The sequence below is a fragment of the Chelon labrosus genome (genome assembly GCF_963514085.1).
Source record: "Chelon labrosus genome assembly, chromosome: 22".
NCBI lineage: Eukaryota > Metazoa > Chordata > Actinopteri > Mugiliformes > Mugilidae > Chelon > Chelon labrosus.
The window spans coordinates 5,717,175-5,743,449 of NC_140355.1; the positions used below are offsets into that span (position 1 = coordinate 5,717,175).

The following is a 26,275-nucleotide window of genomic DNA, read 5'->3' on the forward strand; positions in this document are numbered from 1 at the left end:
CAAATTATTTATACAGTAAATTGAGCAATTAATGATAAATTATGGTTTCTTATGGAATATCAACTAAGTTATGTATTCATCTATCTATTCATCCATCTGCTAGCGGTATGCCACAAGAGAGAATTGTGCAAATCAAAAATAAATCGGAATTGAACTTGGAGCATGGACAAGAATGATGAAAATGAATACATCTAGATGACTATCAGTGTATATATTTAATACCTATTGTTAACAGGATAACAACAGTAGCAGTCAATTGTTTTATTGAAACATTAGGTTTTTATGCACTCAATTAGTGTAGCACTTGAAGCACCATAGTAGCCAAATAATGGCAGAGAAGCTTGTTGCAGATCAGGGAAGTTTGGCTTGTAAGACACTCCTTTGAGGACAACAACGTACACATTTAAGAAGACGGACGGGAAAGAGAAATAAAGGAAGCCATCTATGTCAAATTGGATAACCCCTCACTGAACTGGGTATGTGGAATGAGATAATCTGTTGTCAATTTACAGCACAGTATCCAAGGAGTTTCACCCCCGTTCACACCTTGAGACTGGAGTCCCTAGCCAGTAACGAGCCATTAGAGTACCACTCATTGGAGAAGGAACAGATTCATCTAATTACAGGCAAGTAGCTTGTGATTAACACAGACCCTAGTCATTTGACTTTCTGCTGGGTAACACCCATAGATGTTCCTATGTAAACACTAACTCCCCACCAGTCTTTTAGAACTGAAGAAGCTCCTTGGATGAGAGAGATATACAAGGGCAGCTTACCATGTAGTTTAGTTGCCTAAAACCAACCACTCAGCAACTGAAAATAAAAGGAATTAATCCAAAAATGTTTCACACAATTAGATGAGCAATCGGTGTGTGTGGTAGGGAGTTTGGGGGAGGCAAATTAGACCCTGGCGAGCCGCTGTAGTATTAACATTGTATTAGAAACACTGAATAATAAATTAACTATGTGAAAAAGTTATGGTCCAACACAGGACACAAACCCTAGTCTTCTGGGTGAAAGCAGAGTGTTGGGTTAATGCCACCATCCCTCGCTTCTCCCCCGAAAATGGCTTTGGTTTCACCCTTTGTACTACCTTGACTGCCTGCTAACTTATAAATAGCCACATGTGTGTTTTTTAGTTATCCAGGTTGTCATTGTCAATTTGCATATTTCTGTCATTTATTGTAAACTTGTACGTTTAATTGGTAATATTTTCATTTTGAACTTTTCTCATTATTTTTCCACACTGGTTTGTAACAAAAAAAAAAAAAAAAAAGACCATATGATCATAAGAAACTTAAAAAATAACCATTGGTTGCAGGCAGTTGGTGAGATTGATTACTTGGGAGCTGGTAATTTGTCTCTAATAACCATGTGAATTGCAAAAGAATCTTGCAGAATCTACTCAGTGGTTGCTAATTTGAGTGGAGCAGTTTTAACTGCTGCTGGACTGGTATGTTCAGTATGGGATTTGTTTACAAGTTGGCAAAATGCCCATTTCCTTAACTTCTGTTCGATATGAAGCAGAATTACTATTCATAAGGTTTTGTCTGTCTGACAAATGTAAGCGTTCCTGTTTTCGCTACAGATATTGAATAGAAATATCACCTGCCAAATGTTACACTATGTTCAATGTCAATTAACTTTTAGCCTACCCCTTAATTTGGACATTAACCAAATAGGTCAATGATCACGTCACACCTACCATACATAATAATGTTGCTCATTTACCTATGTCCAAAATAAGCTGGTTAAAACATTTTGTCTGAATGTTAGGTTTCCACACTATAACTGACCTTTTCCAAAACTGCTCTCGGTGTGTAGATCAGAGTGTATGGGGGAGGGGGAAAAGGATTTGTTTCAGAACAATGAATGAAGGTGCTTTCATTTATGTGAACATTCTCAGTCATCCAGGTCATGGTGGATCCAAAAATTGAAGCTGAAACAAAGACAACTGGAATTGTTGGATTTTCTTGAAGATGTTTCGCTCCACATCCATGTAACTTCCAGTTGTAAATGACTAGTGGAAAATAGAGCTTTTTATGAGGTCTCTTAACAGTCAGATACTCACCTGTATTTACAAGGATTAGTTTTGTTTCTAAAACATTTAGTTTCCTCCAACTTCGTTTGTGATCAGTTTAGTTAGTCAGACAACAAAAAAACACAACAAAATATACAAATGAGTATTTGGATGTATGAATACATAGTGGAAGCTCCAGACAGGAAGAGGCAGCTAAAGAGAGGTGTAACAAGCTGACACTTTACAGGGATTATAGGCCCAGACACACTAAACTGACATTAACGAGCTCGCCTCACTTTGCCTTTGTCTGGGCCAAAACACTGGACTTGAACATGGTGCAAAAATTATTTGTGTATTGGATTGTTCAGATGAGATGGAAATGGACATGTGCCCTATAGTCCTCATTGTTAGCTTGATGTCATCCATTCTGTTTTTCTTCCTGAGCATTAATTCACTGCAGCCTTACGTAGGCAGACCAACTATTTTCTGTGATAATGTATGGTGATGTATAGTGATATATGGTCATGTAATTGCCTTGGTAAATGGCCTTATATTCAAAGTGGGCTTTTCTACCTATTGGTACTCAAAGTGCTTTACTGTCCCAGTGTCACATTTACCACTTGTTGGCACTTGTTCGCAGCAGTACCAAGCTATATGAGAATTTTTGGGTTCAGTGTCTTCAATGACACTTTGGCATGTGGCCCAGGTGCAAATCACTAATCCTCTGGTTCATGGACAACATGTCAATATAGTTGATATATGAGGACTCCACCCCCATCCTTACCAGGTGTTTGCTGTGACAAGATGGTAGAAGAAGGAACTGCATCTGGTATTGTGTTTAGGTGTGTAACTGTAACAGGGATAACATTATGACCACTGACAAGAAGTGAATAACATTGACCATCTTGTGACAATACAGTGTTCTGCTGGGAAACTTTTGGACCTGGCATTCATGTGGATGTTACTTAGACGTGTTACACCCACCTAGGCCAGACCAGGCACCCCCACCCCATAGCAATGACACTCCTAGATGGCAGCAGCCATCCCCAACAGGATGCAGCCTGACACAGGCACACACACAAAAACGGTTTAGGAACAACTCAGAAAATATGAAGAACAGCACAAGGTGTTGACCTGGCCTCCACATTCACTAGATCCCAAACTGATCAAGTATCTGTGGGATGATCCACAGAGGCCCCTCCCCTCAACCCATAGGACCCAAAGGCCCCCACTAACAACATTCTGTTGCCAGACACCACAGGACACCCTCAGAAGGCCCATGTCCATTCTCTGATGAGTCACAACTGTTTTGGAGGCACAAGGGAGACCTACACAATATTATGATAAAAATAATGTTATGCCTGATCGGTGTATATCTTAACTAAAATGATGCTGAGGCACTAGTGTGGAAACCCATTAGAATTAGGAAGCTTTCAGTATTAGTCTCATGATTTTAAATCTTTAATTTCTACCAGGAAAATACATTGTTCTCCAAAACACCTTCTTTAAAGCATTTACTCTTTCAATCTCTCTCAATACTCTTTCCCTTTCAATGGACTGAGCTGCTGAAAGTTTGAGAGTGGGTGTGTGAGGTCAAAGAGGAGTTTTGTTTTTAGATGTTCCTGACAGTGCTGTTTTATCAGCTAGCTATAAATAATATATATATATATATATATTTTATTTTTTTAAATGTGCCCAAAGCCTGTAAAATGCATGTGGAGACTCAGAGATAATTCACATAAAGATTTTAAAAGAAGTGTTTGATGTTTATATAAAACTGCAGAACAGATAAAACCCTTTATCCTGTGCATCTAATCCATTTTCTCCATGTGTCTGCGGAAGAATATCCCACTGCTTCCCATTTATAAAGGCTGTTTCCCTTTAGATGTGGCAAAGAGATAAGCTTTTTTTTTTTCCCCCCAAACATCCTGCTAATGTACACAAACCTTACTGGCTCATGTTTGCAGCTGAACGACCAGTTTCTTGTCACTTGAAACCTCCTGTGCTCTCTTTTTCTTCCTTATTGTTTGAAACCATCGACATCTGACAAATGAGAAGTGTTCAAGTGTTGTGTGGTGTACTGTGTATGCAACAAATAAGAGGGAGTGTACAGCTGTTGTGCGTTTCCTAGAGGGAGAGATCGTTTTTATTTATTAATTCTTTAAATGTATTATTCAGCTGGATAGAAACAGAAATGTGCAGACAGGTTGGAACCGACAGTGCAAGTACACATTGCTGGCTATACGTAAAGCTTGTTTCTTTGTACTTGCAAATGTTTTGCTTTCAGCAGAGTTTGGTTTTCCTACTGCTTGCTCTTCCAGTTTCATTTGTTTACAAAGACATTGCTTTGCATTGCAATTCAGTTTCCAAGTCACTGTTTCAACACATTTACAACATTTACAAGGTTTTGACACACTTTGATGATTACAAAACCCAAGTGTTTTGGGAAAGTTACAGGATGTTAAAAGCAATACTAAGACATGAATAGTGATACCATGGAAACCTCTGTCAAACAGGTAGAACTGGTGGAGGCGTTGTCCATTCAGAAGGCTTCATGCTAATGAGGAAGAAGTCGAGGAGGAGCTCAAGATAAAACGAGCACCAGGTAGGTAGCACACTGCTCCTTTTTACTCTGTACCTCATGAACAGACATCTGGATGTAGTATCTGCATTCAGGTAGATTGTTTAAGGTTTATTTTGTAATTTCTTCTGATTTCATTTATGAGTGCACTGTTTCATATGTTAACATGTTTTATTTTTATATATATATATATATATATATATATATATATATACATAAGGACACTGTATCTTCATGAGCTGCTTTCAATTGCTTTTTTCCCCTACCAGGACCAATATGTACAGACAAGGCTGCACTCATCTGAAGACAGCTCTCTACCTCAGCCACCCATCGGCGTTCTCCGTAGTCTTGTTATGCATGGCAACTCTCTGGGGCATGGGTAAGAATACAAAACGCAGCCATAGTACATTTTCGATTTGATGTATGTTAAATTGTATTTTGCTCAACAAAGCCACCTTTTCGGAAACAATCACTGGAGACCTTTACGTCTCTTCCCTGTAGACTGCTACTGAGAAGTAGGCATCAGCAGAGTGAGCTTCCTTGTGTTACCATGGTGCACACCAGCCTGTCCAATAAGGCTTTGAGATTATGTTTAAAGGGGGTTGTTGACTCCCTAATGATTTAGGCTCACTTGGGTTTTTCTTTTATTTTTCCTTCAGGGTGTGGCTCTAAATACAGTCTGAAGCACATCTAAATCACAGTAAAGAACATAACGTATATTTGAAGAGTTTTTTATATTCTATACAAAAAAAATAGTGAAATAAATCATGACAAAATATGTTTTTATGACTAGCAATCCAGAGGAGTACTGAGACACACAAAAATACAGTAAAAATGTTAAGGACTATTATTCTAAAACCCAACTGAACACTTGAACTCCCGATCAGCATAATTATTGCTCTTACATACTCCTATTTTGAGTCTAATTGTAGCTTTCCTATTATTCATGCACTTATATTTTGAAATAAATAAAGTATCCTCAGTGGAAAAACATGTTTTGTCTTGGGATTTAGTGTGTGTCCACAGACCAAGTTGAAGAAGACAAAGAGGTTTTTCATTGCATTCCCTCCTTGTGGAGCTGCAGTGCAAACTACAAATGCTACTGTCTCATGTTGAGCTTTAACACATTGTGACAGAACCAGCGCGAAGCAGTTTGAGGTTTGTTTTGCTAGGAGTTACATACACAGAATCTATGCCTGAAGTGGTTATTATGAACAACCGTATAAATTTAAATAGCGGCCCCTAAAAAGCTCTTTATTGGAATCCAGTGTTTGTGGTGTTTGGCTGCAACTCTTTTGTTATTTCTTAGCCAGAGTTCCCTTGAGAGAAGATCCTGAATCAATATCAAGCGCCCATAAAACTGTGTGCATGGAAACCGTAAGATGCAGCTCTGCGGGTGTGAAAACATAATAGTCATTCAAGGACTAAATTAAAAGCTGGGATTAGGAACAGCTAATGTGTGTCTGTAATTAATTTCAAGACCTCTGTTTGAATTTCTTCAGCGCTAAGACGTACACAAGCGATGCAGGTGACATCCACAGGGCCGCTCACCATCCAGAAGGCAGAGGGAGAGAGTGTGACTTTGGGCTGCAGCTACACACCAAGTCCTTCTGACAATGGAGAACTTGACATTGAATGGTCTGTGGTCAGTCCTGACACCACGCAGAAAGATCGGATGGTAAGAAGTAGCATGAGAATGCTGCAAATTGTACTGTAACTGGGTGTAAATATATATTTGCCAGTTTATTAGGTCATCATTACTGAAACGGCATCAGAAAGACGGTCATTTGACTGTATGATCATTTTGGACGATGTTGGTGCTGTTAAACTGGATTGAATTACTGATAGATAACCTGGAGTGTTACTTAGTCCAACCCACTGACTAAAATGGGGGTTGTCAAAATAATAGAAACAATAGGAGCATAATAATTCAATTGTACCACAAACCGCAAAGCCTCCAAAATGGAAAAAAAAAAAGAAAAAAGAAACATTGAATCAACAGCTCTCTGTTAAAAACAAATGCTGAATACCATAACCTATATGAAGCTAAGATTTAGTGCCTGACTGTTATATTAGAATGCATCTATTTTCTCTAATGTACCTAATAAACAGTGTAGTGACTCTCAGGTCAAATGCGTAAGTAGACATTTTCTTTGATACAGATTGTGCCATTAAAACATTTGTAGTCCAGAAGTATTTATTCACTATTCATTAATTCCTTAAAATTTGTCTGTTTTACCTCTTGGAGATGAGTCTTCCTGTATTTTTGTATGTTCGGCTGACCTGCTGTGCGTGGATTTAAAAGACTGTAGGTCACCTGAACACTTAGTTGAGCTGAATTGAATGCCGCTTACATCGTTTCCCCCAAATAATTACCAAATTACAATGCTTTCAGGAAAAGGCCTTGGCATTTATTAGCAAAAGATTTGAAAGTTATCCACCCATGAAATGAAAGCAATTTTTCTAACATCTCCAGCATATTTCACAGAAGTGGTATTCAGAACAGAATGAGGTCAATATAATGGTTAAAAACAACCGTGCCACCACGACAGTGTTCCAATTTATTCAAATTTCTCACCTCCTTCAGTTCTTAACCTTTTTTGTTGTGCTTGTGCTCCTACATGTCTAAATCAGAATTTAGGATAAACTCTTACCACCTTCTTAATTTCACAGGATTTAGTTGTTTATCCAATCTGCCTTTTAAATTAAATGAGTCATTAGTGTTGGAGACTTGAAATGATGTTTTCTCCCCTCATCTATGCCCTTTTCATGGTAAGGATTTAATAACAGTCAATATCCTTGAACGTGTCCAATATGTACAACCAGGGACAAGTTCCCTAAGTGGGATTATTAGTTCTCGTAGCCACTGAATATGGTATGCAGTCCTAACTATTTATTAAAATAGAAGAGCTCACACAGCTCTAACAAATGGCACTATAAATATGTTAAAATGTGAGCAATTTCCCATTGGCAAGTCCAGCAGACGGGAGAAAGCACTATCATCCATATAACAGAGACCCATTAGCATTCATTTCTGGCTGCGTTTCGGTGCTGCAGATTCACTACAGAGCTCCCTGGTTTGGTCTCCTCTAATTGAGAAAAATATCTGGTTCTCTGAATGCTTTCTTTACCAGCTAGTTGTTAACTTTGTTTGTCTGCCTTTTGGTGCTTGGTAGATAGCATACACCGAGTCTGTCATTGTTTGTTTTTTTGGTGAAAAATGTTCCCTGCTGCTGCTGGATAAATGGCTGATGTGAGAGCAGAGATGAAACACACACAGTGAATGGGCTGTAAATCTAAAACAATGAGCTCAGAGAGTTTAAAAAAAGTTTAATAAAGCTACAAGCTTGGAGGTAATTCTTAGTTGGTTTGTTACTGGGTGGGACTCTGTTCACGTAACATTTGGTCATTTAATTTACACCAATCGGGCATAACCCCTTCCTAATATTGTGTAGGTCTCCCTTGTGCCTCCAAAACGGTTGTGACTCATCAGAGAATGGACATGGACCTTCTGAGGGTGTCCTGTGGTGTCTGGTGTGGGTGGTACATGTCTTAGTAACATCCACATGAATGCCAGGTCCAAAAGTTTCCCAGCAGAACATTGTATTGTCACAAGAGGGTCAATGTTATTTACTTCTCCTGTCATTGGCTGATCAGTGTATATGGACATTTCTCCTTTGTCATCAATATAACCTCATTTTGTATCATTTACTGACTTGTGCTCCTGTTTGTCTTTATTTTCCCATCAGCTTATGTCCTATACAGGCGGCACTAAATACCTCCATGGTGACCCTGCACTTGTAAAAGGGCTCAGCTTTGCTGCTGCTGACCCTTCAATGGGCGATGCTTCACTCTCAATTGCTCTGCTGTCCCCTGCTCATACTGCTACCTACCAGTGCAAAGTGAAGAAGTCACCTGGAGTGGACATGCACAAGATGTCACTGGTGGTAATGGGTAAGATGGATATTAAGTTTCATTCTGGGTTTAACACATGTCACCTAGATACATTATTCATGTCCAGTATAGTTGATGTTAACATTCCTTCGTCACATACTACAGTCCACAAAGTATATTTCTAGTTAAGACCACTACAGAATTACTACTAGAATTGCACAACCTGTATTCATTAATTTACTCGTCACTGTTTTTAAAGGTTACACTGATGCCAATCAGAACTAATATAATGGATGCTGTTGTAAATGGCTTTTACCAATGAGGTTTCACTTGTGTTAAGTCGGACAGTTTTCTCTAGCGCTTTACCATTTAAAGTCTGCTGAGTAAGAAGATTGATTTGACTCACTGGAGAAAAACATAACAAAAAATATGTTACACAATTCCCTGTAGTTCATTGTTAAGCTAAAATGTGCATATTTTGACAAATCTGCACTCAAGGTTCAGTCAGTAGCATTGTCTGGACACCACAGTCCTTGTCAGCAGATGGAACAGTGTTGTGAACAGAGACGGGTGTGGTTGCAATTTTTACCAGTGGCAATAAATGAACTGACAAAGGGATCCATGTAGCTATCTGCCTGAAACGGATAGATACAGATGGAGCAGTTGATGATGGATTGAAACTGCACTTCATTTAGAGCCATTTGTCTAAGTGTTTCATCTCCAAATTTGCCAGAAGGGTAAAGGAACTTACTTGATTCCAGTCCAACTCATTTATTTTGAAGACTGAGCAATAACTGGGGTGGAGGACAGTCACCTCACTGGAAGATTTATTTTTTATGATTTTAAAGTTCGATACTGCATTAATAACTTCTTGTTTCAAGAGCAACTTATTGGTCTAGTTCTCCTTCAGGGGCCCCTTGCAATCCAAATCAAATGGATGTCGGAAAACAGTAGAGAGTAGGTTAAATAGGACAGTGTTGGCGTAAGTGATGACATTCAGCCTGATTGTCAAAACGTGGGAATTCTTTATAGAGAGACCCAATAAGATGCACACTTAAAAATAGATCTATGTTACAACAGCAGCACATACACACACATGTGCCAGCATATCAAAAGAGAAGATCCTCCTGCTTTTCAGCCAGACAGCAGCGTCAATATTTTGACAGTGAATTTGGTCTCATTTATGGTTGGTGGTCAGGGCTGTCACTGTGTCCTCATTTGTTGTTGTTTTTTTCTGTTTTTTTTTTTTAACACAAAAACTGTCTGGATGCAGATGCTAATGGTTTGTGTGGAAAGGCTTCCTTTTTTTTTAGTTATAAGCAGTTTGTTTTCAATTAACGTAACGCTCCAAGTTTGTGTAAGCAACCTTTTACAGATAATAATACAGCTGCATTTCCAATTACAATCAGCACAAACCACTGATGTTAAATTATACTCAACACTGTATGCTAATTAGTGTCAGAATATAGTACAGAGAGCAAAGACCACCTTTTATATATAGGCCTACACTCTGGAAATTGTAACCTTTGTGATGAGTAAAAAAAATTGTAATGGTTTACTTATTGGTAGATTTCATGTTAAAATGTGCCAGTATGAGACAATGTTGAAAGTTTAATGGTATAAGTTATTGTTTAAAAATGATTGGTAGACTAATCAATTGAAAAAGAAAAAAAAAGCCATCTTTATACACATCTGTGTTCTAAGAAAAGGTAATATACAGTATATGTAAAAGTCCTGCACTCCTTACTTCTTTCTCAAAAACCTGAAATTCACACCGTTTATAGTGAATACGTCTGAATGTGAGGAAAATGAAAAATATAAAACTGCTAAAATGGCAAATGGTGCCACTTCCATCTATAATTTCTAATCAAAGCCCCTAATGGTGGCTTTATTTTTTTCTGAGGAAGGTAATTCAGTGGACATATTTATATTTAATGAGCTTAACAGGTTTTGGCTTTAAACTGTCTCTAATGGCCAACTATGTTACAATACCAAACCAATTCATCCGTCACATCCTGGGTTATTTAACCATAAGAAGCAACACGGAGGCCTTGAGTGTGGAGCTTTATAACTAACTTTCTGTTATTTATTTGCCAATACTAAACTTTGCATAAAAGCTGTATCAGATGAAGTCCGCTTAGCCTTCAAGGACACAAGCACGTTGCTCAATAAGTATCAATACAAGAACTTCACATCTTAATAAATAGAGGACTTCTATTCTTTTTGTGCTCACTGCAACACAGGCAGCTCTGAGAATCCACAATGAATTATAGATTCTTTATGGAACAACCTAATTATTCTGTAAATTGACAGAAAGAAAAACATAATTGAGCTCTGTAATGAAATCAGTTTGGTATGTAAGTGATGTTTTTGTTGATGTCTATCTTTATTTATTTTTTTCAAAACAAGATAGTATTCATTCATTCATTCATTCATTCATCCATCCATCTTCTGTAACTGCTTGTCCTGTGAAGGGTCACGGGGGGTGCTGCAGCCTATCACAGCTATCACTGGGCGAGAGGCGAGGTACACCCTGAACAGGTTGCCAGTCTATCACAGGGCTAACACAGAGAGACAGACAACCATTCACACTCACATTCATACCTACGGCCAATTTAGAATCACCAGTTAACCTAATGAGCATGGTCTTTGAATGGTGGGAGGAAGCCGGAGTGCCCGGAGAGAACCCACACAGACACAGGGAGAACAAACTCAATCTTAATCTCATCCTTGTCATCATTTGCTCATAAAGTCAGTTTGGTTTTCAAATATTTATTTATATTGCTCAACGAAGGCGTGCGATTTAGTAATTTCTACGGTTTATTGGATTTCTGAGTAACCAAGTGGTTCATATGTTGGTATCTCGGAGCTCCAGCTTTATCCTCAAGCTACAAAGCTGTACTGTCTGTTTATCACAGAATCAGAAATCAGAATGGGGATGGCAGCATGAAATGATCCATTTGTTGTATTATTTCAGTGAAGCCTTCGGTACCGAAGTGCTGGTTGGAAGGAGGGGATCTGGTTGGCGAGGCTGTGTCACTGCGCTGCAAGTCTGCTAAAGGCTCCACTCCCATAAAATACACATGGAGGAGAGGGAGTGTGGGCCCCATCCCCGCTGCAGCCACACAGAGTAAGTCTGACCTCTACTGATGTCACTATGATACTACACATCAAACATGTGTGAGGGTCGCTGGGAACAAGAGGCACTGTCTTATTTGATGCTGTGCAAGAAACATTCAGTAAACACCATTTCATTTTTGTGCAGTATGTGCTTACTATGTTCCAACAATTACTTGCCCAGGAATAGAAATCCATCTTTGTTTATGTGGCTTATTTACGCTATTAGGTATCCAGGTGAAAGTAAAAAAATAATATCCTTCTAGTGTAACATTGTATTTTTTTCTTACATAGAGGGACGCTGGTGCATTGGCAGCACATTATTTGCGTTTTCTACCCATTTTGTTCCCACTATTTATAACATGAAACATTGTTCTCTCGTGAGTTATTCTCAACACTGTTTACTGCAATCCGCATTGATCAGTAGGAAACACAACAAACTTTGGCGGCATGCATACATAATGGGTGCAAATCTGTGGGAGCAAGTCTCCTAATCTACATACTTTTCAGGAAAAATCTGAAATGTTGAGCCTCAAGAATGTGTCACTTTTCTAATGTAGAGAAAGCAACCCAAATACATAATGTATGGCTGAGTTAATCTGCGTGTATGCATATGTTCTGTCAGACAGTGCGACCGGGGAGCTGAAGATCAGCAACCATTCTCAGAGCTTTGCAGGAATCTACCTTTGTGAGGCGAGCAATGCTGTTGGAGCTGAACACTGCAGGATCAACCTGAAAGCCAACAAACGTAAGAATATACACACAGGAAGCTCCTGTTCACACACACGACACACACATTAGATCATAAAAGACCTAGATTTTTGATCCTCTCTCTTTGTAGCTGTGCCACACATACAGGAGTTCAAACTCTGTGCTCACTAAGAATAGTGTGTCATTCTCATTATATTTAACGATGACGGAGGGTCACAGTCTGTATCAAAACATAATTTTATTCCTAGAGGTATTTAGTCTTCTGCTCTTCAGCACTATGCTACGCTAAAAGGAGTCTGGTGCCTGCATGTCTACAGTGCCTGCTGGCTTTCCAACGTCTATAGGATGCTAGGAAAGGGAAGCAACAGAAAATAAGTGGACTGATTAAATCAACTTTGTTTATTGTTCAGCAGCACATATATGCAGATAAAATATAATAATAGTTCACCGTTCCATTTAAACAGAAAGCCAAAATCTCCCTTAAACAAAGTAAATCCACACACAGTAATGTCTTTTTACAGCTCTGAACAAGACGGAAACCAGAGGTGACTGTGAGAGCACAGTGGGGAGTACAGTCAGTGATTCAGCATGCATTACAGAATAAATCATCACTTAGCTTTAGACTCTGTGGATCCATAAAATGAATTTCCCTCCGCGTGCCTCATGATCTGTGGAGCGGGCCTCGATCTTACATCTTGTTGAGGCCATAGCTCCTTGACTGACTGCTCAGATATTTGGCTTTGGATAGTAAATTTCTTTAATTGTCATTTCAAGTGCAGTCTGCTGTCTTAGACCAGGGTTGCATAATGTATTTGTTACATTAGATGGTGGTAGGCACACCCCCCTTTGCAGGAGTACTAGCAGAATGTATTTTAGCAACCTAAAACAAGGCCAGACATGGATGCTATATTTAGAATATTATCAGCACTTCACTCTGCCATCAGATAGTGTTCTCTGGTGGAGCTTATATATCGATCTATGCCTCCAGTGTTTAGTACATCTACAGGCCTTTGAGGCTTGGCATTAAAACATTAAAATGACATTGTGTCAGCTGAGAATATTAGTCTGTGTCTGATCTGCTTATTAACATAAAACCTATTACAAAACTTTTTTTTTGTAGGATTAAAAAATTATTATGGTTTAAGACAACCCATATAATGGCAATTGTTTGTCTAACTATCTCTCACCAAGAAAGTGAAGAAGCATACAATAGTCTTCACAAGTACAGCATCTTAACAACAGATTGAAACTTACCTGTTCTGTTGAATCTCTAGTCTTGGATTAGGTCTTGCAAATGTTTGAGGTGTGTTTTTGGGCTCATTAACCTAAAAAAACCGTAGGTGTGAGTCATCCTCATACTTCAAAGATTCAATACAGGTGTCCCGCTCCAGATTCAAAACTCCCTTGGGCCTGAATATTCACACCACCAAGTATCACCGCAGGCAGTCACACATTGTGGTATCATCCTCTCTCCAGTTTGTCTCTTTACATACATAAGTAAATACAACTTCTTCCATCATACTACTGTGGCATGCTAATATGTCTTTGCATTGTCTCCCATTCAGACAAGCTACTTATCCACTGAGACACTATTAGACAGTCTATTGTTTACATGACTTGATGCTGATGGCCACAATAACACTTCGTTTACTAAATAAAGAACGCATGACCCCAAAGTTGGCTTCTGTTTGTCAGTGAACAGAACTTGATGTTATCTTTTGGTCTGCTAAAGGTGCTTTGGATGCAACTGATTCCACTGAGCGTTTCAGAGTGCCCACCCCCTTAGACACTTTCCATCTAGCCAGTATTAGATTCTGAAATGGCCTATCTTTGCTTAAAATGACAATTTAACTTCTACCACTTTCATTTAGTTCTGATGTCATGCCCACCACTATCACAATGCTACTTAGTCAGCAGTTGCGGGAAGCATAGGCACATTTATATCAGGTCAACAATGACTGCAAGTTAATTTACTTGAACAAGCCTCTGTCATCTACAGCGGTGTCATTTGAACGCTGATTCAGTGGAAGGAGGATGGAAACATGACTCTAAAAAGAAATTGATGCCACAGATTTCCACCAGTGTGAGCTGTGAATGTCAACCACAGTCCACAGATGCTTGATTGGATTGAGCAGGGATTTGGAGCCCAGGTTCAACACCTTGATTTCGCTGTCGTGTTCCTCAAACCATTCCTGAACCATTTTTTGCTTCGCAGCATGTTTTCTTATCCTGTTGAAAGACACCACTGCATTCAGGAAATCCAGTTTCAGGGCAAGGGTGTACATGTCCTTAGATAGGTGGTATGTATCAAAATAACTTCTACATGAATGGCAGGAGCAAGGTCTCCCAGCAGAACGCTGCCCACTGGCTCTTCCCATAGTTCAGAGTGACTTGTGTTCCCCCAATAAGTGAATCACCCACACCAGGGCCATCCACATGATGAAAAAGAAAATGTGACTCATCAGATCAGCCACTTTTTTTTCCATTGCTTCGTAGTCCAATTCTGATGCTCCCATGCCCATTGCAGGCACTGTCAGCAGGGGACAGGGCGTTAGCATGGGCACCCTGACTGTTCTGCAGCAATTCAGCCTCGTATGCAACAAACTGTGATGTGCTGTGACTTCTGACAACCTTTCACCGTACTGAGCTCCAGTAGCTCATCTGTTGGATTGAACCACGTGGTCCAGCCTTAGCTCCCCTTGTGCATCACTGAGCCTTGGCCGTCCATGACCTGGCGCTGGTTCACCACTTTTCCTTCCTCCTTTCAGCATTATTGGAGATCTCTGACCCAGTCATCGAGCCATCACAGTTTGTTCCTGATCAGAGATGCTTAAATCTTTCCACTTGCTCATTTTTCCTGCCTCTAATACGTCTACTGTGAGGACAAAATGTTCACCTGCTGTCTAATATATCCCCACCCGCCTGATGTAATTCACATCTCTGTGGTCATAATGCTGTTAGACTGTAACAATGTGTGTTATATTACATATACAGTATAATATGAGTATGAGAAGACATTATATCGCCTTACACTAGTCACGACAGTCAGGAGTTTCCATTAGAGTGAGTTAACGTTAGAGTGTAATGGATTCTTCAGACTGCAGAGTGACTAATGACCTGTTTTTCCTGCTGATATTGTAGCTCCTAACAGAGCCGCAGTGATAGTTGGCACAGTTGTGGGCTCCCTGCTCCTCATCTTCATCCTCCTGGTCTTCATCGTGCTTCTTTACTGGAAGCTGAGGGAAAGACATCACTATGAGAAGGAGTTCTCCAACGAGATCAGGTAAAGCACTTTACCTCCTGTACAGAGAGCAGGGCAGAGTAGATAACTGAGCTAGCACAAAGAGGGAACAAAATACACACACACACACACACACACACACACACACACACTCTGTCTGGCAACTTTTTCCTCGTCCTCAATTATCTCCAAAAAAGTCTCACTAGTGCAAAACTTCGGCTTCTCTAACAGTTGAGTTTTGTCAGCTGGGTATGAATGTTTGGATGAAACATAATTGTCTACACTTGTACAGATTTTTACCTCTCTGCATAAATTAGTAATAATAAGATGTTTTTGGCTTTACAAGAAAAAATGAGGGGGGAAAAAAAACAACACACTAGTGAGAACAGACATCAAAAACATGACACCAACAAGCAAACTTTAAAAGACAGAGAGGCAATTACTGTATAAGATATAAAAACATGACACATGAAAGCCATTCAGATAAGCATAGATACACCATCCTTGAATTGAAATGAAAGTTCAGCAAGATGTATGTAAATACAACAAACATGCAGATGGAGAAAAATAAGTTGTATTTAAGACTGCTTGAGAGAACAGAAGTCCAGCATCTTCAGTCTAGCCTCGCCACGTCCATCCATACTCTTAACTATACTCATACAATCTCATATGGACAGCGTAGTGGAGTTTTTTGAAGCCCATGGTTTTAGGAGACAAATGCAGAAGCAAACTGCTCCTCTTTGCGTATTTTAACACAAATACAGTAAAGTTCTGGCCTCATGAATGACATCCATCTTGAGTCAACAAACACCCATGGTTGTCCCTGCCTTAGGCTCACACTATACCTTTGTGTCGAATGCTGGAACTAGATTGCAAAGTTACATAAAGAGTCCTCTTGAAGACCTTCACGAGTACAGCTACTCTGTGGATTTCAAAGAAAATGTTTGGAGAAGCACATGAGGCGTACTTGGAGAGATAAAAGGTAAAAGGAATGCCATTGTCGTATCTGCCACAGCCAGGAGAGCGTAGGCTTGACGTCAAGGTTAGAAAGATTTGCATTCTTGCATAAATGTCTTTAGATTTCCATCCAAGGAAATGAGTGCCATGGAATATGTGATCGTTGTATTCTAGAAATAATCGTTAGTATAAACAAAGACTCAGAGCAATAACTGAACAGCTGAATTACAATGTTCAAACCCTCAATCAGCTTCTGAACTCTACAGCTACATCACAAACGACTCACAACAATTACACAAATCAGTTTTGACAGTTTTTTCTGTACTGTGATTTCTTTTTTAGTCTTTTTTTATCATCAAGGCTGCCAGTGCACGTTGCCCTCAGCCCTGTACCTTTTATCAAAAATAAAGCATTTAGTCAGAGTCCAAATATAACATACCTCTCTGAATGAAAAAAGGTAGAGAGCAATTGATCTCATGCATAACTGGCGAAGAACATGCATCTCAGTTATCTGCAAATATTTCAGATTATAGCTGCCTGACTTTTAACTAGAATGAAGGCCATACGAGGGAAAACTGGTTAAACAGCCTTTAGCTTTTATGCTCCAAGCTGCTGGACCGTACTACTCAGTATAGTTTTTTTAAACATTCCTTGGTGAGGATTTGATAGTCGGCTGGTTCAACCTCAGCTTCCAACAGATGGCCTGATAGGGTGCTAATATGAGGCATGAACACTCATAGAATCAATAACTACAAGCTGTCTTGTTCCTGAGGCAGCAGAGGACCCCCTCAAAAACATTTCCATATGTCTGTCCAGATCAACTTCTTTAAAAACCTGCTTCTGCTTATGTTTGGATGGTCCTGAACAAACTGGCAGTTGAAATCTACGCCACTTGTAGGTTTACTTACAGTTGCATGATTTATTTCAGTTAACTTTTAAATCCTTTGCCAGACCCATAAACATCCACCTTTTATCCTGAAGGCCTTCAGATCTCAGTGTGACCTAAATTTATGACTTGACCTTTCCAAACTTACTTGATCTAGATTTAGTCAGTCCTGGAGTAAATCTGACGTACTTTACATTAACCACTGGACAATATTCACATGTGCAAATATTGTAGACTTTCACATGGGTATTTTTGCATTGGTGATCTCTATCCTGCCCTGAACTAGTTCTAACACATGGTTCATACATAGTTGAAATTAGCCCACAAGCTTTCAAAGTAGAGGTGGAACGGGAGCAGTGCCAGTGTTGGAGGACAGTGTTGTGTACGGAAGCCACAAGGTTGATCCTGTATGAGTGACAGAAGTTCAACTTTGTTTGAGTGAACGTGTTGTCAAAGCTGTAGTAATTTGAGCCACACCTGTCAGGTACTAAAGGATTAGAGGTGAAAAGTATACACTGCAGCTTGAAAAGTACATGGTGAGTCATGTACAGTATCAAATCAGTTCAAATACTTACCAGTTAATCACTAACTTTGCCGATCTTGCGTTTTGATTGGTTCTGATAGTGACCAGCAGGTTTATCAGAGCTAATTCCATTGGAAATAAAGTGCATGCTGCTTCTTGAAACAGCACTATGAGAGCAATGACACTGAATCAACACAGAGTCAAAACAATGAGCTTAAAGACACTGAATAAGTTTTGGTTAGCTGAGGGAAAAACTCTTGTATCTTTGGGTTTCAACTTTGAGGTTACTCATTATCAATTAAACCACTATTAACATGAAAGTATTCACTGCATAGCAGCTTCAATGTGGAAGAGAAAATTAATTATAGCATCTTTAAAGCAGTATTTGTTACATTAGCCACAGTGATAATGGGAGGATGTTAGATGTTTCTAAAGCTTCAGTAATCTGCTTTCTTATTCATAATGCCAGTGAGAAAGGACTTGCAGATAATTTTGTAGGCACGCCAATTGTTTTCAGAGCAGCCTTTATGTAAAAAGATGAGACAACTTCACTGGCAGAACAAAACATCTGTGATAATGAGATAACTAACTGCCGTTTATTATTTGGTTTGTACACATTCTTGTTCACAGCAGCTCTGAAGGATTGCCTGGTTACACAGATAAACTGCAGCCCCCCAGACCTCCGGCCCATTTCAGCTTAACAAAAGCAAATTTATTCCCTTGACCAGCAAAAATCGGAGTCGTTGGCCGTCACAAGAGCAGAGGATGTCAAAGTCGATCAGTTGTGCTGCTGTTTCTTTGACAGAGTTTATCCCAGCCGCTACAGCAAAGTTACATGAATGCAGAATGCAAAGTAGCTTCTAAGCATGAAAACCGGCAGCAGTGTTTTAGATGGAAGATTTTACTGCAGCTATTTGCCGGTGGAAACCACCACAAGGGTGAATATTATTCTTTTCTAGAAGATAACGTTAACGTAGGTTCTCTGTGAAAGGAGGGACTCCTGGGAGCCTCCAAATAGGCTTTGGCAAAAACAGTGGGAAATACAGATCCAAGTATCCAGAAGGCAACCATAACAACCTGGTTGTCAGTTATCTTTAGGAAATACCTGCAGCACCATGAGCATAGTGTCAATGTTAGTTGAGCTAAAACAAACAAACGTCCAAACCCAAGTACTTTTAGCTTCTCAAATGTGCAAACCTAGTGTTTTTGACTGCAAAGACAACCTTGATTTATGAAGGTAACTGTTCAATAATAAGCATGAGCCTGTTTCTGCATGTTGTCATAGCAGCTCAAAGCTTCCTAACAGCTCTAATATCACATAATGAAAACTCAGCCCTCAACATTACCTCCTATAGTTTTAATTTTCTCAGCCATCTTACTAGGAAATAAACTCAACTTGCTTTTTCTCCCTGTGTTCTGATGTGATGTCCAGGGAGGATTCTCCGCCTCCTGACAGCCGCCCGGTCAGTCGCCATACAAGCCGGAGTACCAGTCAGCGGCCACAGGTGACTTACTGTCAGGTGGACGGGGCAGAGATGAGCCCTTTCAGCGAAGGACACGCACACTATGCCTCCAGCAACAGCCACGCATACGCACCGGTCAAATATGCACCAGTGGAACATGACAGCAGGTATGGATATGCAGTGTGACCGTCAGCAACAAGAGCTGAACAGAGAAGCTTTTATCTCCAGTGTTTGAACAGAAGCTTCAGGACAGTTTGGACAAACGTTTGGACAAACTGAGCAGCAGTCTTTCACAGTTTAATTAACTGAATTCAGAGCTGTGTGGTGTGATGATTTTGTGATAACATTGTACAATGTAATTGCTTTAAGATAATCTTGGTGACAGGAAGTTCTTTATTGCCTGACTAATTGTTGTCATCATTCAAAATGTAGGAGAATCTCACCGTTTGTACAGATCTGCAAATTGAACAAATATATAAATAGAATTCTGTTCTGGAATTTGGAGATGAATGTTTGAGTGTGTTCCATCATTCACAATGAACCAGTGACAGTTCAATCGAGCCAGTCTCCAATTTAAATCAAAAGAAATATTTATTTCATGATAGACCTCATTTGGAAATACTCAACCATTCAAAGAAAATGTACACGATTAAGTACTTATCTTCTCGAAGACGAACTGACAGGAGCTGAAATATCAATAGCCACATGCAATGGGTTTTTGTCCACTACATACAAAGCAACTTGATCCCCCTCCCCACCCTCATTGCAGACAACACGGAGGCCTCCTGTGTGTCCCCCTCACACAGTGGTAGGACTTTGTGTTTTTCTGAGCGGTTGGCCTTTGCATTAACACACATCATAGACAGTCAAAAGTTTAGAAACTAAACATATCGGCATCTTCTACTCCATAAGTCTTTGTGAACCAGCTAGAGCTGAGGTGCTCAGTGTTTGCACTTTGTATGAAGTTGTTTCCAATTGCTTTTATGACTGACTTGTTTTTGAGCTTTTGCAGCACGGAGGCTGACAACCGGCATTTTCTACTTCACATAAACTCCAGTTTTCAGTAAAAACTGCATATATATTAATGTAGAAGTGTGTTTATGGATGAAGGTTAGACATAAGGCCATATCTGAGCTGATTTACATCAAATTTCATGTAAACAAAACTTGAACTGGATAGCTGAGCCGACTAGGTCAGTAAAAATCTAAATATCTGCACCAGGTGGCATTCTTGTTCTAGATCTACACTGATGCATTCAATAGATGATCAAATGAAAGCTGTATGCCAGTAAACCGTGGTGTAAAGAACTGATGTATTTATGGTGTAACTGGGAATAAAAGGAAACACTGAGCACTGCAGCTCCAGAAAATCACAAAATAATTAAGGGCTCCTTCTGTCGATTCATTTCATTTAGCAAACAATGTTTTCCTTCAGATTAAAACTCTTCTGACACAGTTTAATTTCACCAGCCTGCACAGCACCAAACTGAATTTCACACATGAACAATGATTAACATTAAGGGGAAAACAATCCCATCACCTGATCATCTGTTAAAAAAACTAAACAAAAACGTAAGGCAAGGTACAAAAATCCAGAACATTGATCAAACCCCATGCAGTCACTGAAGCATGGCTGAATTTGGCTTCAAAGGATTCAAAACTAATTGTTCGTCCAGTTTTATAACTAAAAAAAAAAAAAAAAAGGATTTCTGATTCTGTGCAAGAAAATCAAACCATGAACACAGATTTAAATGTTGAGTTGAATGTCTTGATGTTTCCCTTTCACATCCGGTTGATTTGACCCACAGACACGAAACACTAAGACTGATGTGAGTTGTGTATGTGGTGGTTGGGGCTATAAAAACCCTCCAGCCGTCTCTGTGAGTCCATCCAGTCTCCAGTTAGGAAGAGTTAAATGCTTCACCATCTTGTTTTTGAGGGCTCAGAAGGCGAGCTGTCCTCAAAATGTCATATTTGTGCCTCTCTCTTCCTTTAGTAAAGTCCTCTTCTTGTGGATGACAATGTTCTTAAGTGGCTGATGTCGAGGTTCAGTAAGCAACGACCATTCTTCAAAGGCACCATACTGTACATTAGGGTGTGTGTGTTAATGTGGGCCGCACATGGGCACATGCATACATGGAGAAGTAAAACCAGTCCACAAATTCGATTCCCTCCACTGGTCAGCCCACAAGGCATCACCATGACAACTAAGGCAAAATCTCTCAACATGTAAAGACAGCATCTTTTTTTTTTTTTTTTTCCTTATTTTAGTTTTTCTGACCAGATTCTTTGCCTAAATCAACTTCCCCACAATAATCATTAGTAATGATAATAATCTCTCTATTCAATAAATTATCTATACTGTACAATTATTTCACCTCGCGTAGACCTGCAACAAAGGGGAGCCTTTTTCAAAGTAAAGCTATCAGCAGTCAGTTTCTGCTGTGTCCTCAGTTCAGTAAAGTCTCTGCAGAGCACACAGAGGCTGACAGACAGCAAGCCAGTTTTTTTTTTTTTTCCTGTACAGAAATTAAACAGGACATCCTGCAAAAACAAAAGCAGATGCATAATTGAAGATAGAGAAACGGTAGAAACGCTCGCTGAAAAATGAAAGTCCAGCAAAAACAAGCAGAAATGTTCAGTTTTTTTTTTTTCTTGTTATTTTCCTGGAGAGAGTGAGTAATCTCTGAGAACAGCAGATAGAAGGTGGTTCCTGATTTAAAGGGAGCCAAAGCAGCAACATCCAACCTTACTGCACTCCTTCTTCATCCACGTAAGTTGAGGGAAACCATCCAATCTGAAACGTAAAATGGTCATCATAAGACACACACACTGGTCTATATTCACCTGTGTGAACAAGATATGTTAATTGAGTTCTTTCATCCGTACTAAATGATTTACTGGAGTGAATCCATTCTAATCAGACTGAGGCTGCTCTGACTAGTTTTCTCTACACTCATTTACCAGAGGATGTGCATTATTTTCAGATGACTGCATAACTCAGTAGCAGCCTCACCTCTGTTCTAAAAAAATACTTGAAGGCTACTTCAAATACTACTTCAGCTGTTGCTAGGCAACGCCTTTTCCTACTTGTTGGAATAGTGAAGCAAGTACAGAAGTAGCAGCCAACACTGAGACTGCATTTAAGGAAACACCAAGACCTCCACTTCTGCCTGCTGGGAACTGTGTGGTGGTATCAGTGGTGCAATGAAATTCAGCTTAAAACATGTCTCCACCCAGTTTTGCAGAAACAACAAACCACACTGGCCGTAACAAATCAGTGTCCACTCTGTCTGATCTACTTGATCCATCTTCAGTCGTGTCCTTCAGCCTCAGGTATCAAGGTTCCTCTTGGACATCTATTTCTCCCTCCAGGTGAGTCATTTACTAGTGAACCATTTTACTCTTCAGTCCTGCTTTACATGTAGTATGCTAGCTAGCAATAGCACTGTGTTCTGACAACTGACCCAACTACCTGTATCGAGCCCATCCCCACTGCACCAACCTATTCTTAGCATCATGCAGGGTTACGGAGGTCGACCAATATCTGTGCAAATGACATCTCAGGGATGATTTAAATTCATAGTAGTTTCTGCTTACACAGTGAAGCAAAGCAGCAAATCACAAGTGGTTTGTTTCACACACTGACAAATGAATGGTGCAGCTTCCTTCACACCTGAGTGGCCTTTAGACCTCTCATTAATGTTTTACAACCTGCCTTTTATCAATAATTCCATCCACACTGTTTCAAAAGACAAAGGCTCAGTATTTTAGTGTTGATTTAAACAGATTTGTTTAGAGTCTTTATGTGTATAAAGAACACAGAGAGCCTACTGTGGATGACATATTACTGGTTTGCTGTACATTGTTGACAGGAACATCTGGTTGTGAGTCTGAATTTTCTTGATTTGGATCTAAATGTCAGTGTAAGGGTTGGGGAAGGCCAGCCGATGGACATCTCTGCAAATACGGCACGGCCCAGGAGAACCGAAGCACTGCTGCTGTACAGACTCATCTTCTCACAGAAAGAAGAGCCAAATGTAGGAAGTAAGAACAGATTACCTTTAGATGTGGCACTGTACAGTAATTGCAATGTTACCTGCATTTAATGTACAGCTTGCAATGGTAGTGTGTGGCAATACCGCCTTACAGTTTTCTTGTAAGTTGACATATCACAGCTTGCACTGGTTGAACACAGTTATTTTTAACAACTGCTACTGCACCACCAGTGTTGTTATATATATATGGAGTACTGATTAGAGTACAAAGAAATGGAAGGTGAAGGCTTGATTGGTGTAAAATCAAGATGGAAACACTATGATGAAGCCAAAACCAGACTGCTACGGCTCCTTCACAGAGTGGACCATATCTTAGGTGTGAAACTGAACAAGCTGAGTGGATACATTCAGTCTGGACCCACTGCAACACATTAACACTGTCGAATTTACAGCTTAATGGGAACATTCCTAAAATAAAAAGCTGACATCACGTCCAGCTTTACAGCCAGCCTATTAAACTGGAACATCTTCCAGCAGCCAAGTTCTTACATTCAACCACCTGCTTTATGAATGCTTTTAACATCAATGATTAAACTGTTGAATTCGGTCACTCCGGAGCCCAGAAAGCCCACATTGGTCCCTTAGTTTTGTGAGGGTGATGACTTAAATTCATCTTGTGCACATGTGAACAGGATGTGTTTTTAACCTAACCATTAGAGGCTACTTTACCTTTTCAAACACTTATTTGAACAATCAGTTTTGCTGCCGTTTTGATTCTGTTCCTGCTGGAAATTCATCATGTAACCTTATATTACCTCATGTGGGGCAGCCATGCACGGACAGAATGGATTTATGTTTATGTGGTCATTAGGGGCTAATAGTTCTTGTGTTTAACAGATTATCAATCTGTACATCACCCCCTCAATCAGACTGAAAGGCCTGACCAGTCTAATTGAGATGTTATTACATAAGGCATCTTGGATGTGATAAGGCTGTTATTCTGATTATCAGTACCTACTACTATCCACCTCCATGTAGCCACAGTGAGCTCTAGATGTTCACGGTTTACTCACTCTTCCATTGGCCTCTCCTTTCCACCAGCCCTGGTCTCCGCCGATCTTGCTGTAAATTTTGACAACGTCTCCTTCTCGCAGTGACAGCTCTCTCATGTCTCGCGCTGCAAAGTTATACCTGGCCACGGCCGTACTGACCACCCGAGGAGTGAACACTAAAAATGGAGACAAAAGTCACTCAGACCTTTCAGTGTTAAAGAATTTAACAGAGTTCTTTTATGAAGTTATATATGTCATGCAGTAAGAGGAGCTATTAATCACTGGTATTAGAGATGAAAAACAGTTCTGTTCCTGTGGGAGATGGTGAGAAGGGAAGTTCAACTGTACATAATGCTAAGAATAAGTTGTGTGAGTGTACAGAAGGAAGATGGGCAGGTCAGTGTTCAGCATGACAGTACGTAGTCACGAAATGACAAATGAGCACAACGGGAAAGAAGTTGTTTCATGACGGGAGTGGAAATTGGTTTTCTTTTAGTGATTTAATGAGGGAATGTCATCCTGCAAAGAACTGAACTCTTTTTAATGAAAAGAGTGTCCAAGAGAAGAAGTAATGAAGCCGAGGGCACGGAGGCTTACGATGTAATTACAGACGATGAGGTGCAAGAAGACAACAGGAGCAAGAAAAGAAAGGGAGACAAGTGAGTACCTGACCAAAAGGGAGCTGAGCTTTGAGAAGAGGAGAAGTTGAGGCCCTGCGGACTGAGGAAGGAGAAGTTGTAGGAGGCGCATGTGGCTGCTGAGAGGAGAGAAAGACAGAGGTGAAAATGAAGCTGGAAGTCTGAGGTGCTGCATGCAGAGCCAGAGAAGCAGATTTAAAAAAGGAGAATGCACTGAAGCTGCGTTTGCCAGTGTGCTCTGTTCTTATTGTTTATATTCTTAATGTCACAATCTGACTGCTTTAGCAGCGTTAATGTGTTCTTTACAAAATCATTTATTGGTGGGTTTATTGTCTATTATTTTGTTCCCAGCAGCAGTGGCTGTGGTGACATTATTATTTAGTACTGATACATAAAATAAACCTGCAAAATACTAGAATACACCAATCAGGCATAACATTATGACCACTGACAGGACACGTGAATAACAATGACCATCTTGTGACAATGCAATGTTCTGCTGGGTTCTACTTTTATATGTACCATCCATCTAGACCAGACCAGGCACCCCCACCCCATAGTAATGACACTCCTAGATGGCAGCAGTCATCCCCAACAGGATGCAGCCTGACACAGGCACACACACAAAAAAGCTTTAGGAACAACTCAAAAAACATGAAGAACAGCACAAGGTGTTGACCTGGCCTCCAAATTCACTGGATCCCAAACTGATCAAGTATCTGTGGGATGATCCACAGAGGCCCCTCCCCTCAAAGGCCCACACTAACAACAGGACACTCTCAGAAGGACCATGTCCATTCTCTGGTGAGACAACTGTTTTGGAGGCACAAGGGAGACCTACACAATATTAGGCAGTACATACAACATAAAATTGAATTGAATTGAATGCAACATAATGTGTAACACAAATGAACAAGACATCATGTTCTCTTTGTAACACATCACATCTGCAGAATGTTTCCACAACTCGGTGCAGCTTTTCCGACCACATTTGTGTACATAGAACATAATGTTGTGTAAAGACAAGGTTTTAAAGAGAATGAGAGGAGCGGTTAGGACTGACCATGACTTTTACCAGCTTATATAATATTTTTAATAATCCCACACAACTGGATGCTGCAGGCACAATAATGGCAACTTGTGTGCTTGGAAAGACAGTGAATATTAGGAAGAGAAGCTCGTCATTATCAGCAAA

At 39.9% G+C, this 26,275-nt stretch overlaps 2 protein-coding genes across 2 annotated transcripts in view; one reads left to right on the forward strand and one right to left on the reverse strand.

Moving 5' to 3' along the window:
- vsig8a (V-set and immunoglobulin domain containing 8a) overlaps nucleotides 1-19,647 on the forward strand; it is a 62,108-nt gene extending 42,461 nt beyond the window's left edge. Inside the window, exons 3-10 of the mRNA XM_084572671.1 lie at nucleotides 4,537-4,625; nucleotides 4,871-4,980; nucleotides 6,104-6,279; nucleotides 8,351-8,555; nucleotides 11,473-11,625; nucleotides 12,238-12,360; nucleotides 15,465-15,606; nucleotides 19,363-19,647. Of these exons, the coding sequence (XP_084428797.1) occupies nucleotides 4,878-4,980; nucleotides 6,104-6,279; nucleotides 8,351-8,555; nucleotides 11,473-11,625; nucleotides 12,238-12,360; nucleotides 15,465-15,606; nucleotides 19,363-19,579 (1,119 nt within the window). The 5' untranslated portion in view covers nucleotides 4,537-4,625; nucleotides 4,871-4,877 and the 3' untranslated portion in view covers nucleotides 19,580-19,647. The remainder of the gene's footprint in view (nucleotides 1-4,536; nucleotides 4,626-4,870; nucleotides 4,981-6,103; nucleotides 6,280-8,350; nucleotides 8,556-11,472; nucleotides 11,626-12,237; nucleotides 12,361-15,464; nucleotides 15,607-19,362) is intronic.
- A 17-nt stretch (nucleotides 19,648-19,664) lies between these two features.
- vav2 (vav 2 guanine nucleotide exchange factor) overlaps nucleotides 19,665-26,275 on the reverse strand; it is a 203,568-nt gene continuing 196,957 nt past the window's right edge. The window contains exons 27-28 of the mRNA XM_084572672.1: nucleotides 24,464-24,618; nucleotides 19,665-22,189 (exon numbers count right to left, since the gene is read on the reverse strand). Of these exons, the coding sequence (XP_084428798.1) occupies nucleotides 22,142-22,189; nucleotides 24,464-24,618 (203 nt within the window). The 3' untranslated portion in view covers nucleotides 19,665-22,141. The remainder of the gene's footprint in view (nucleotides 22,190-24,463; nucleotides 24,619-26,275) is intronic.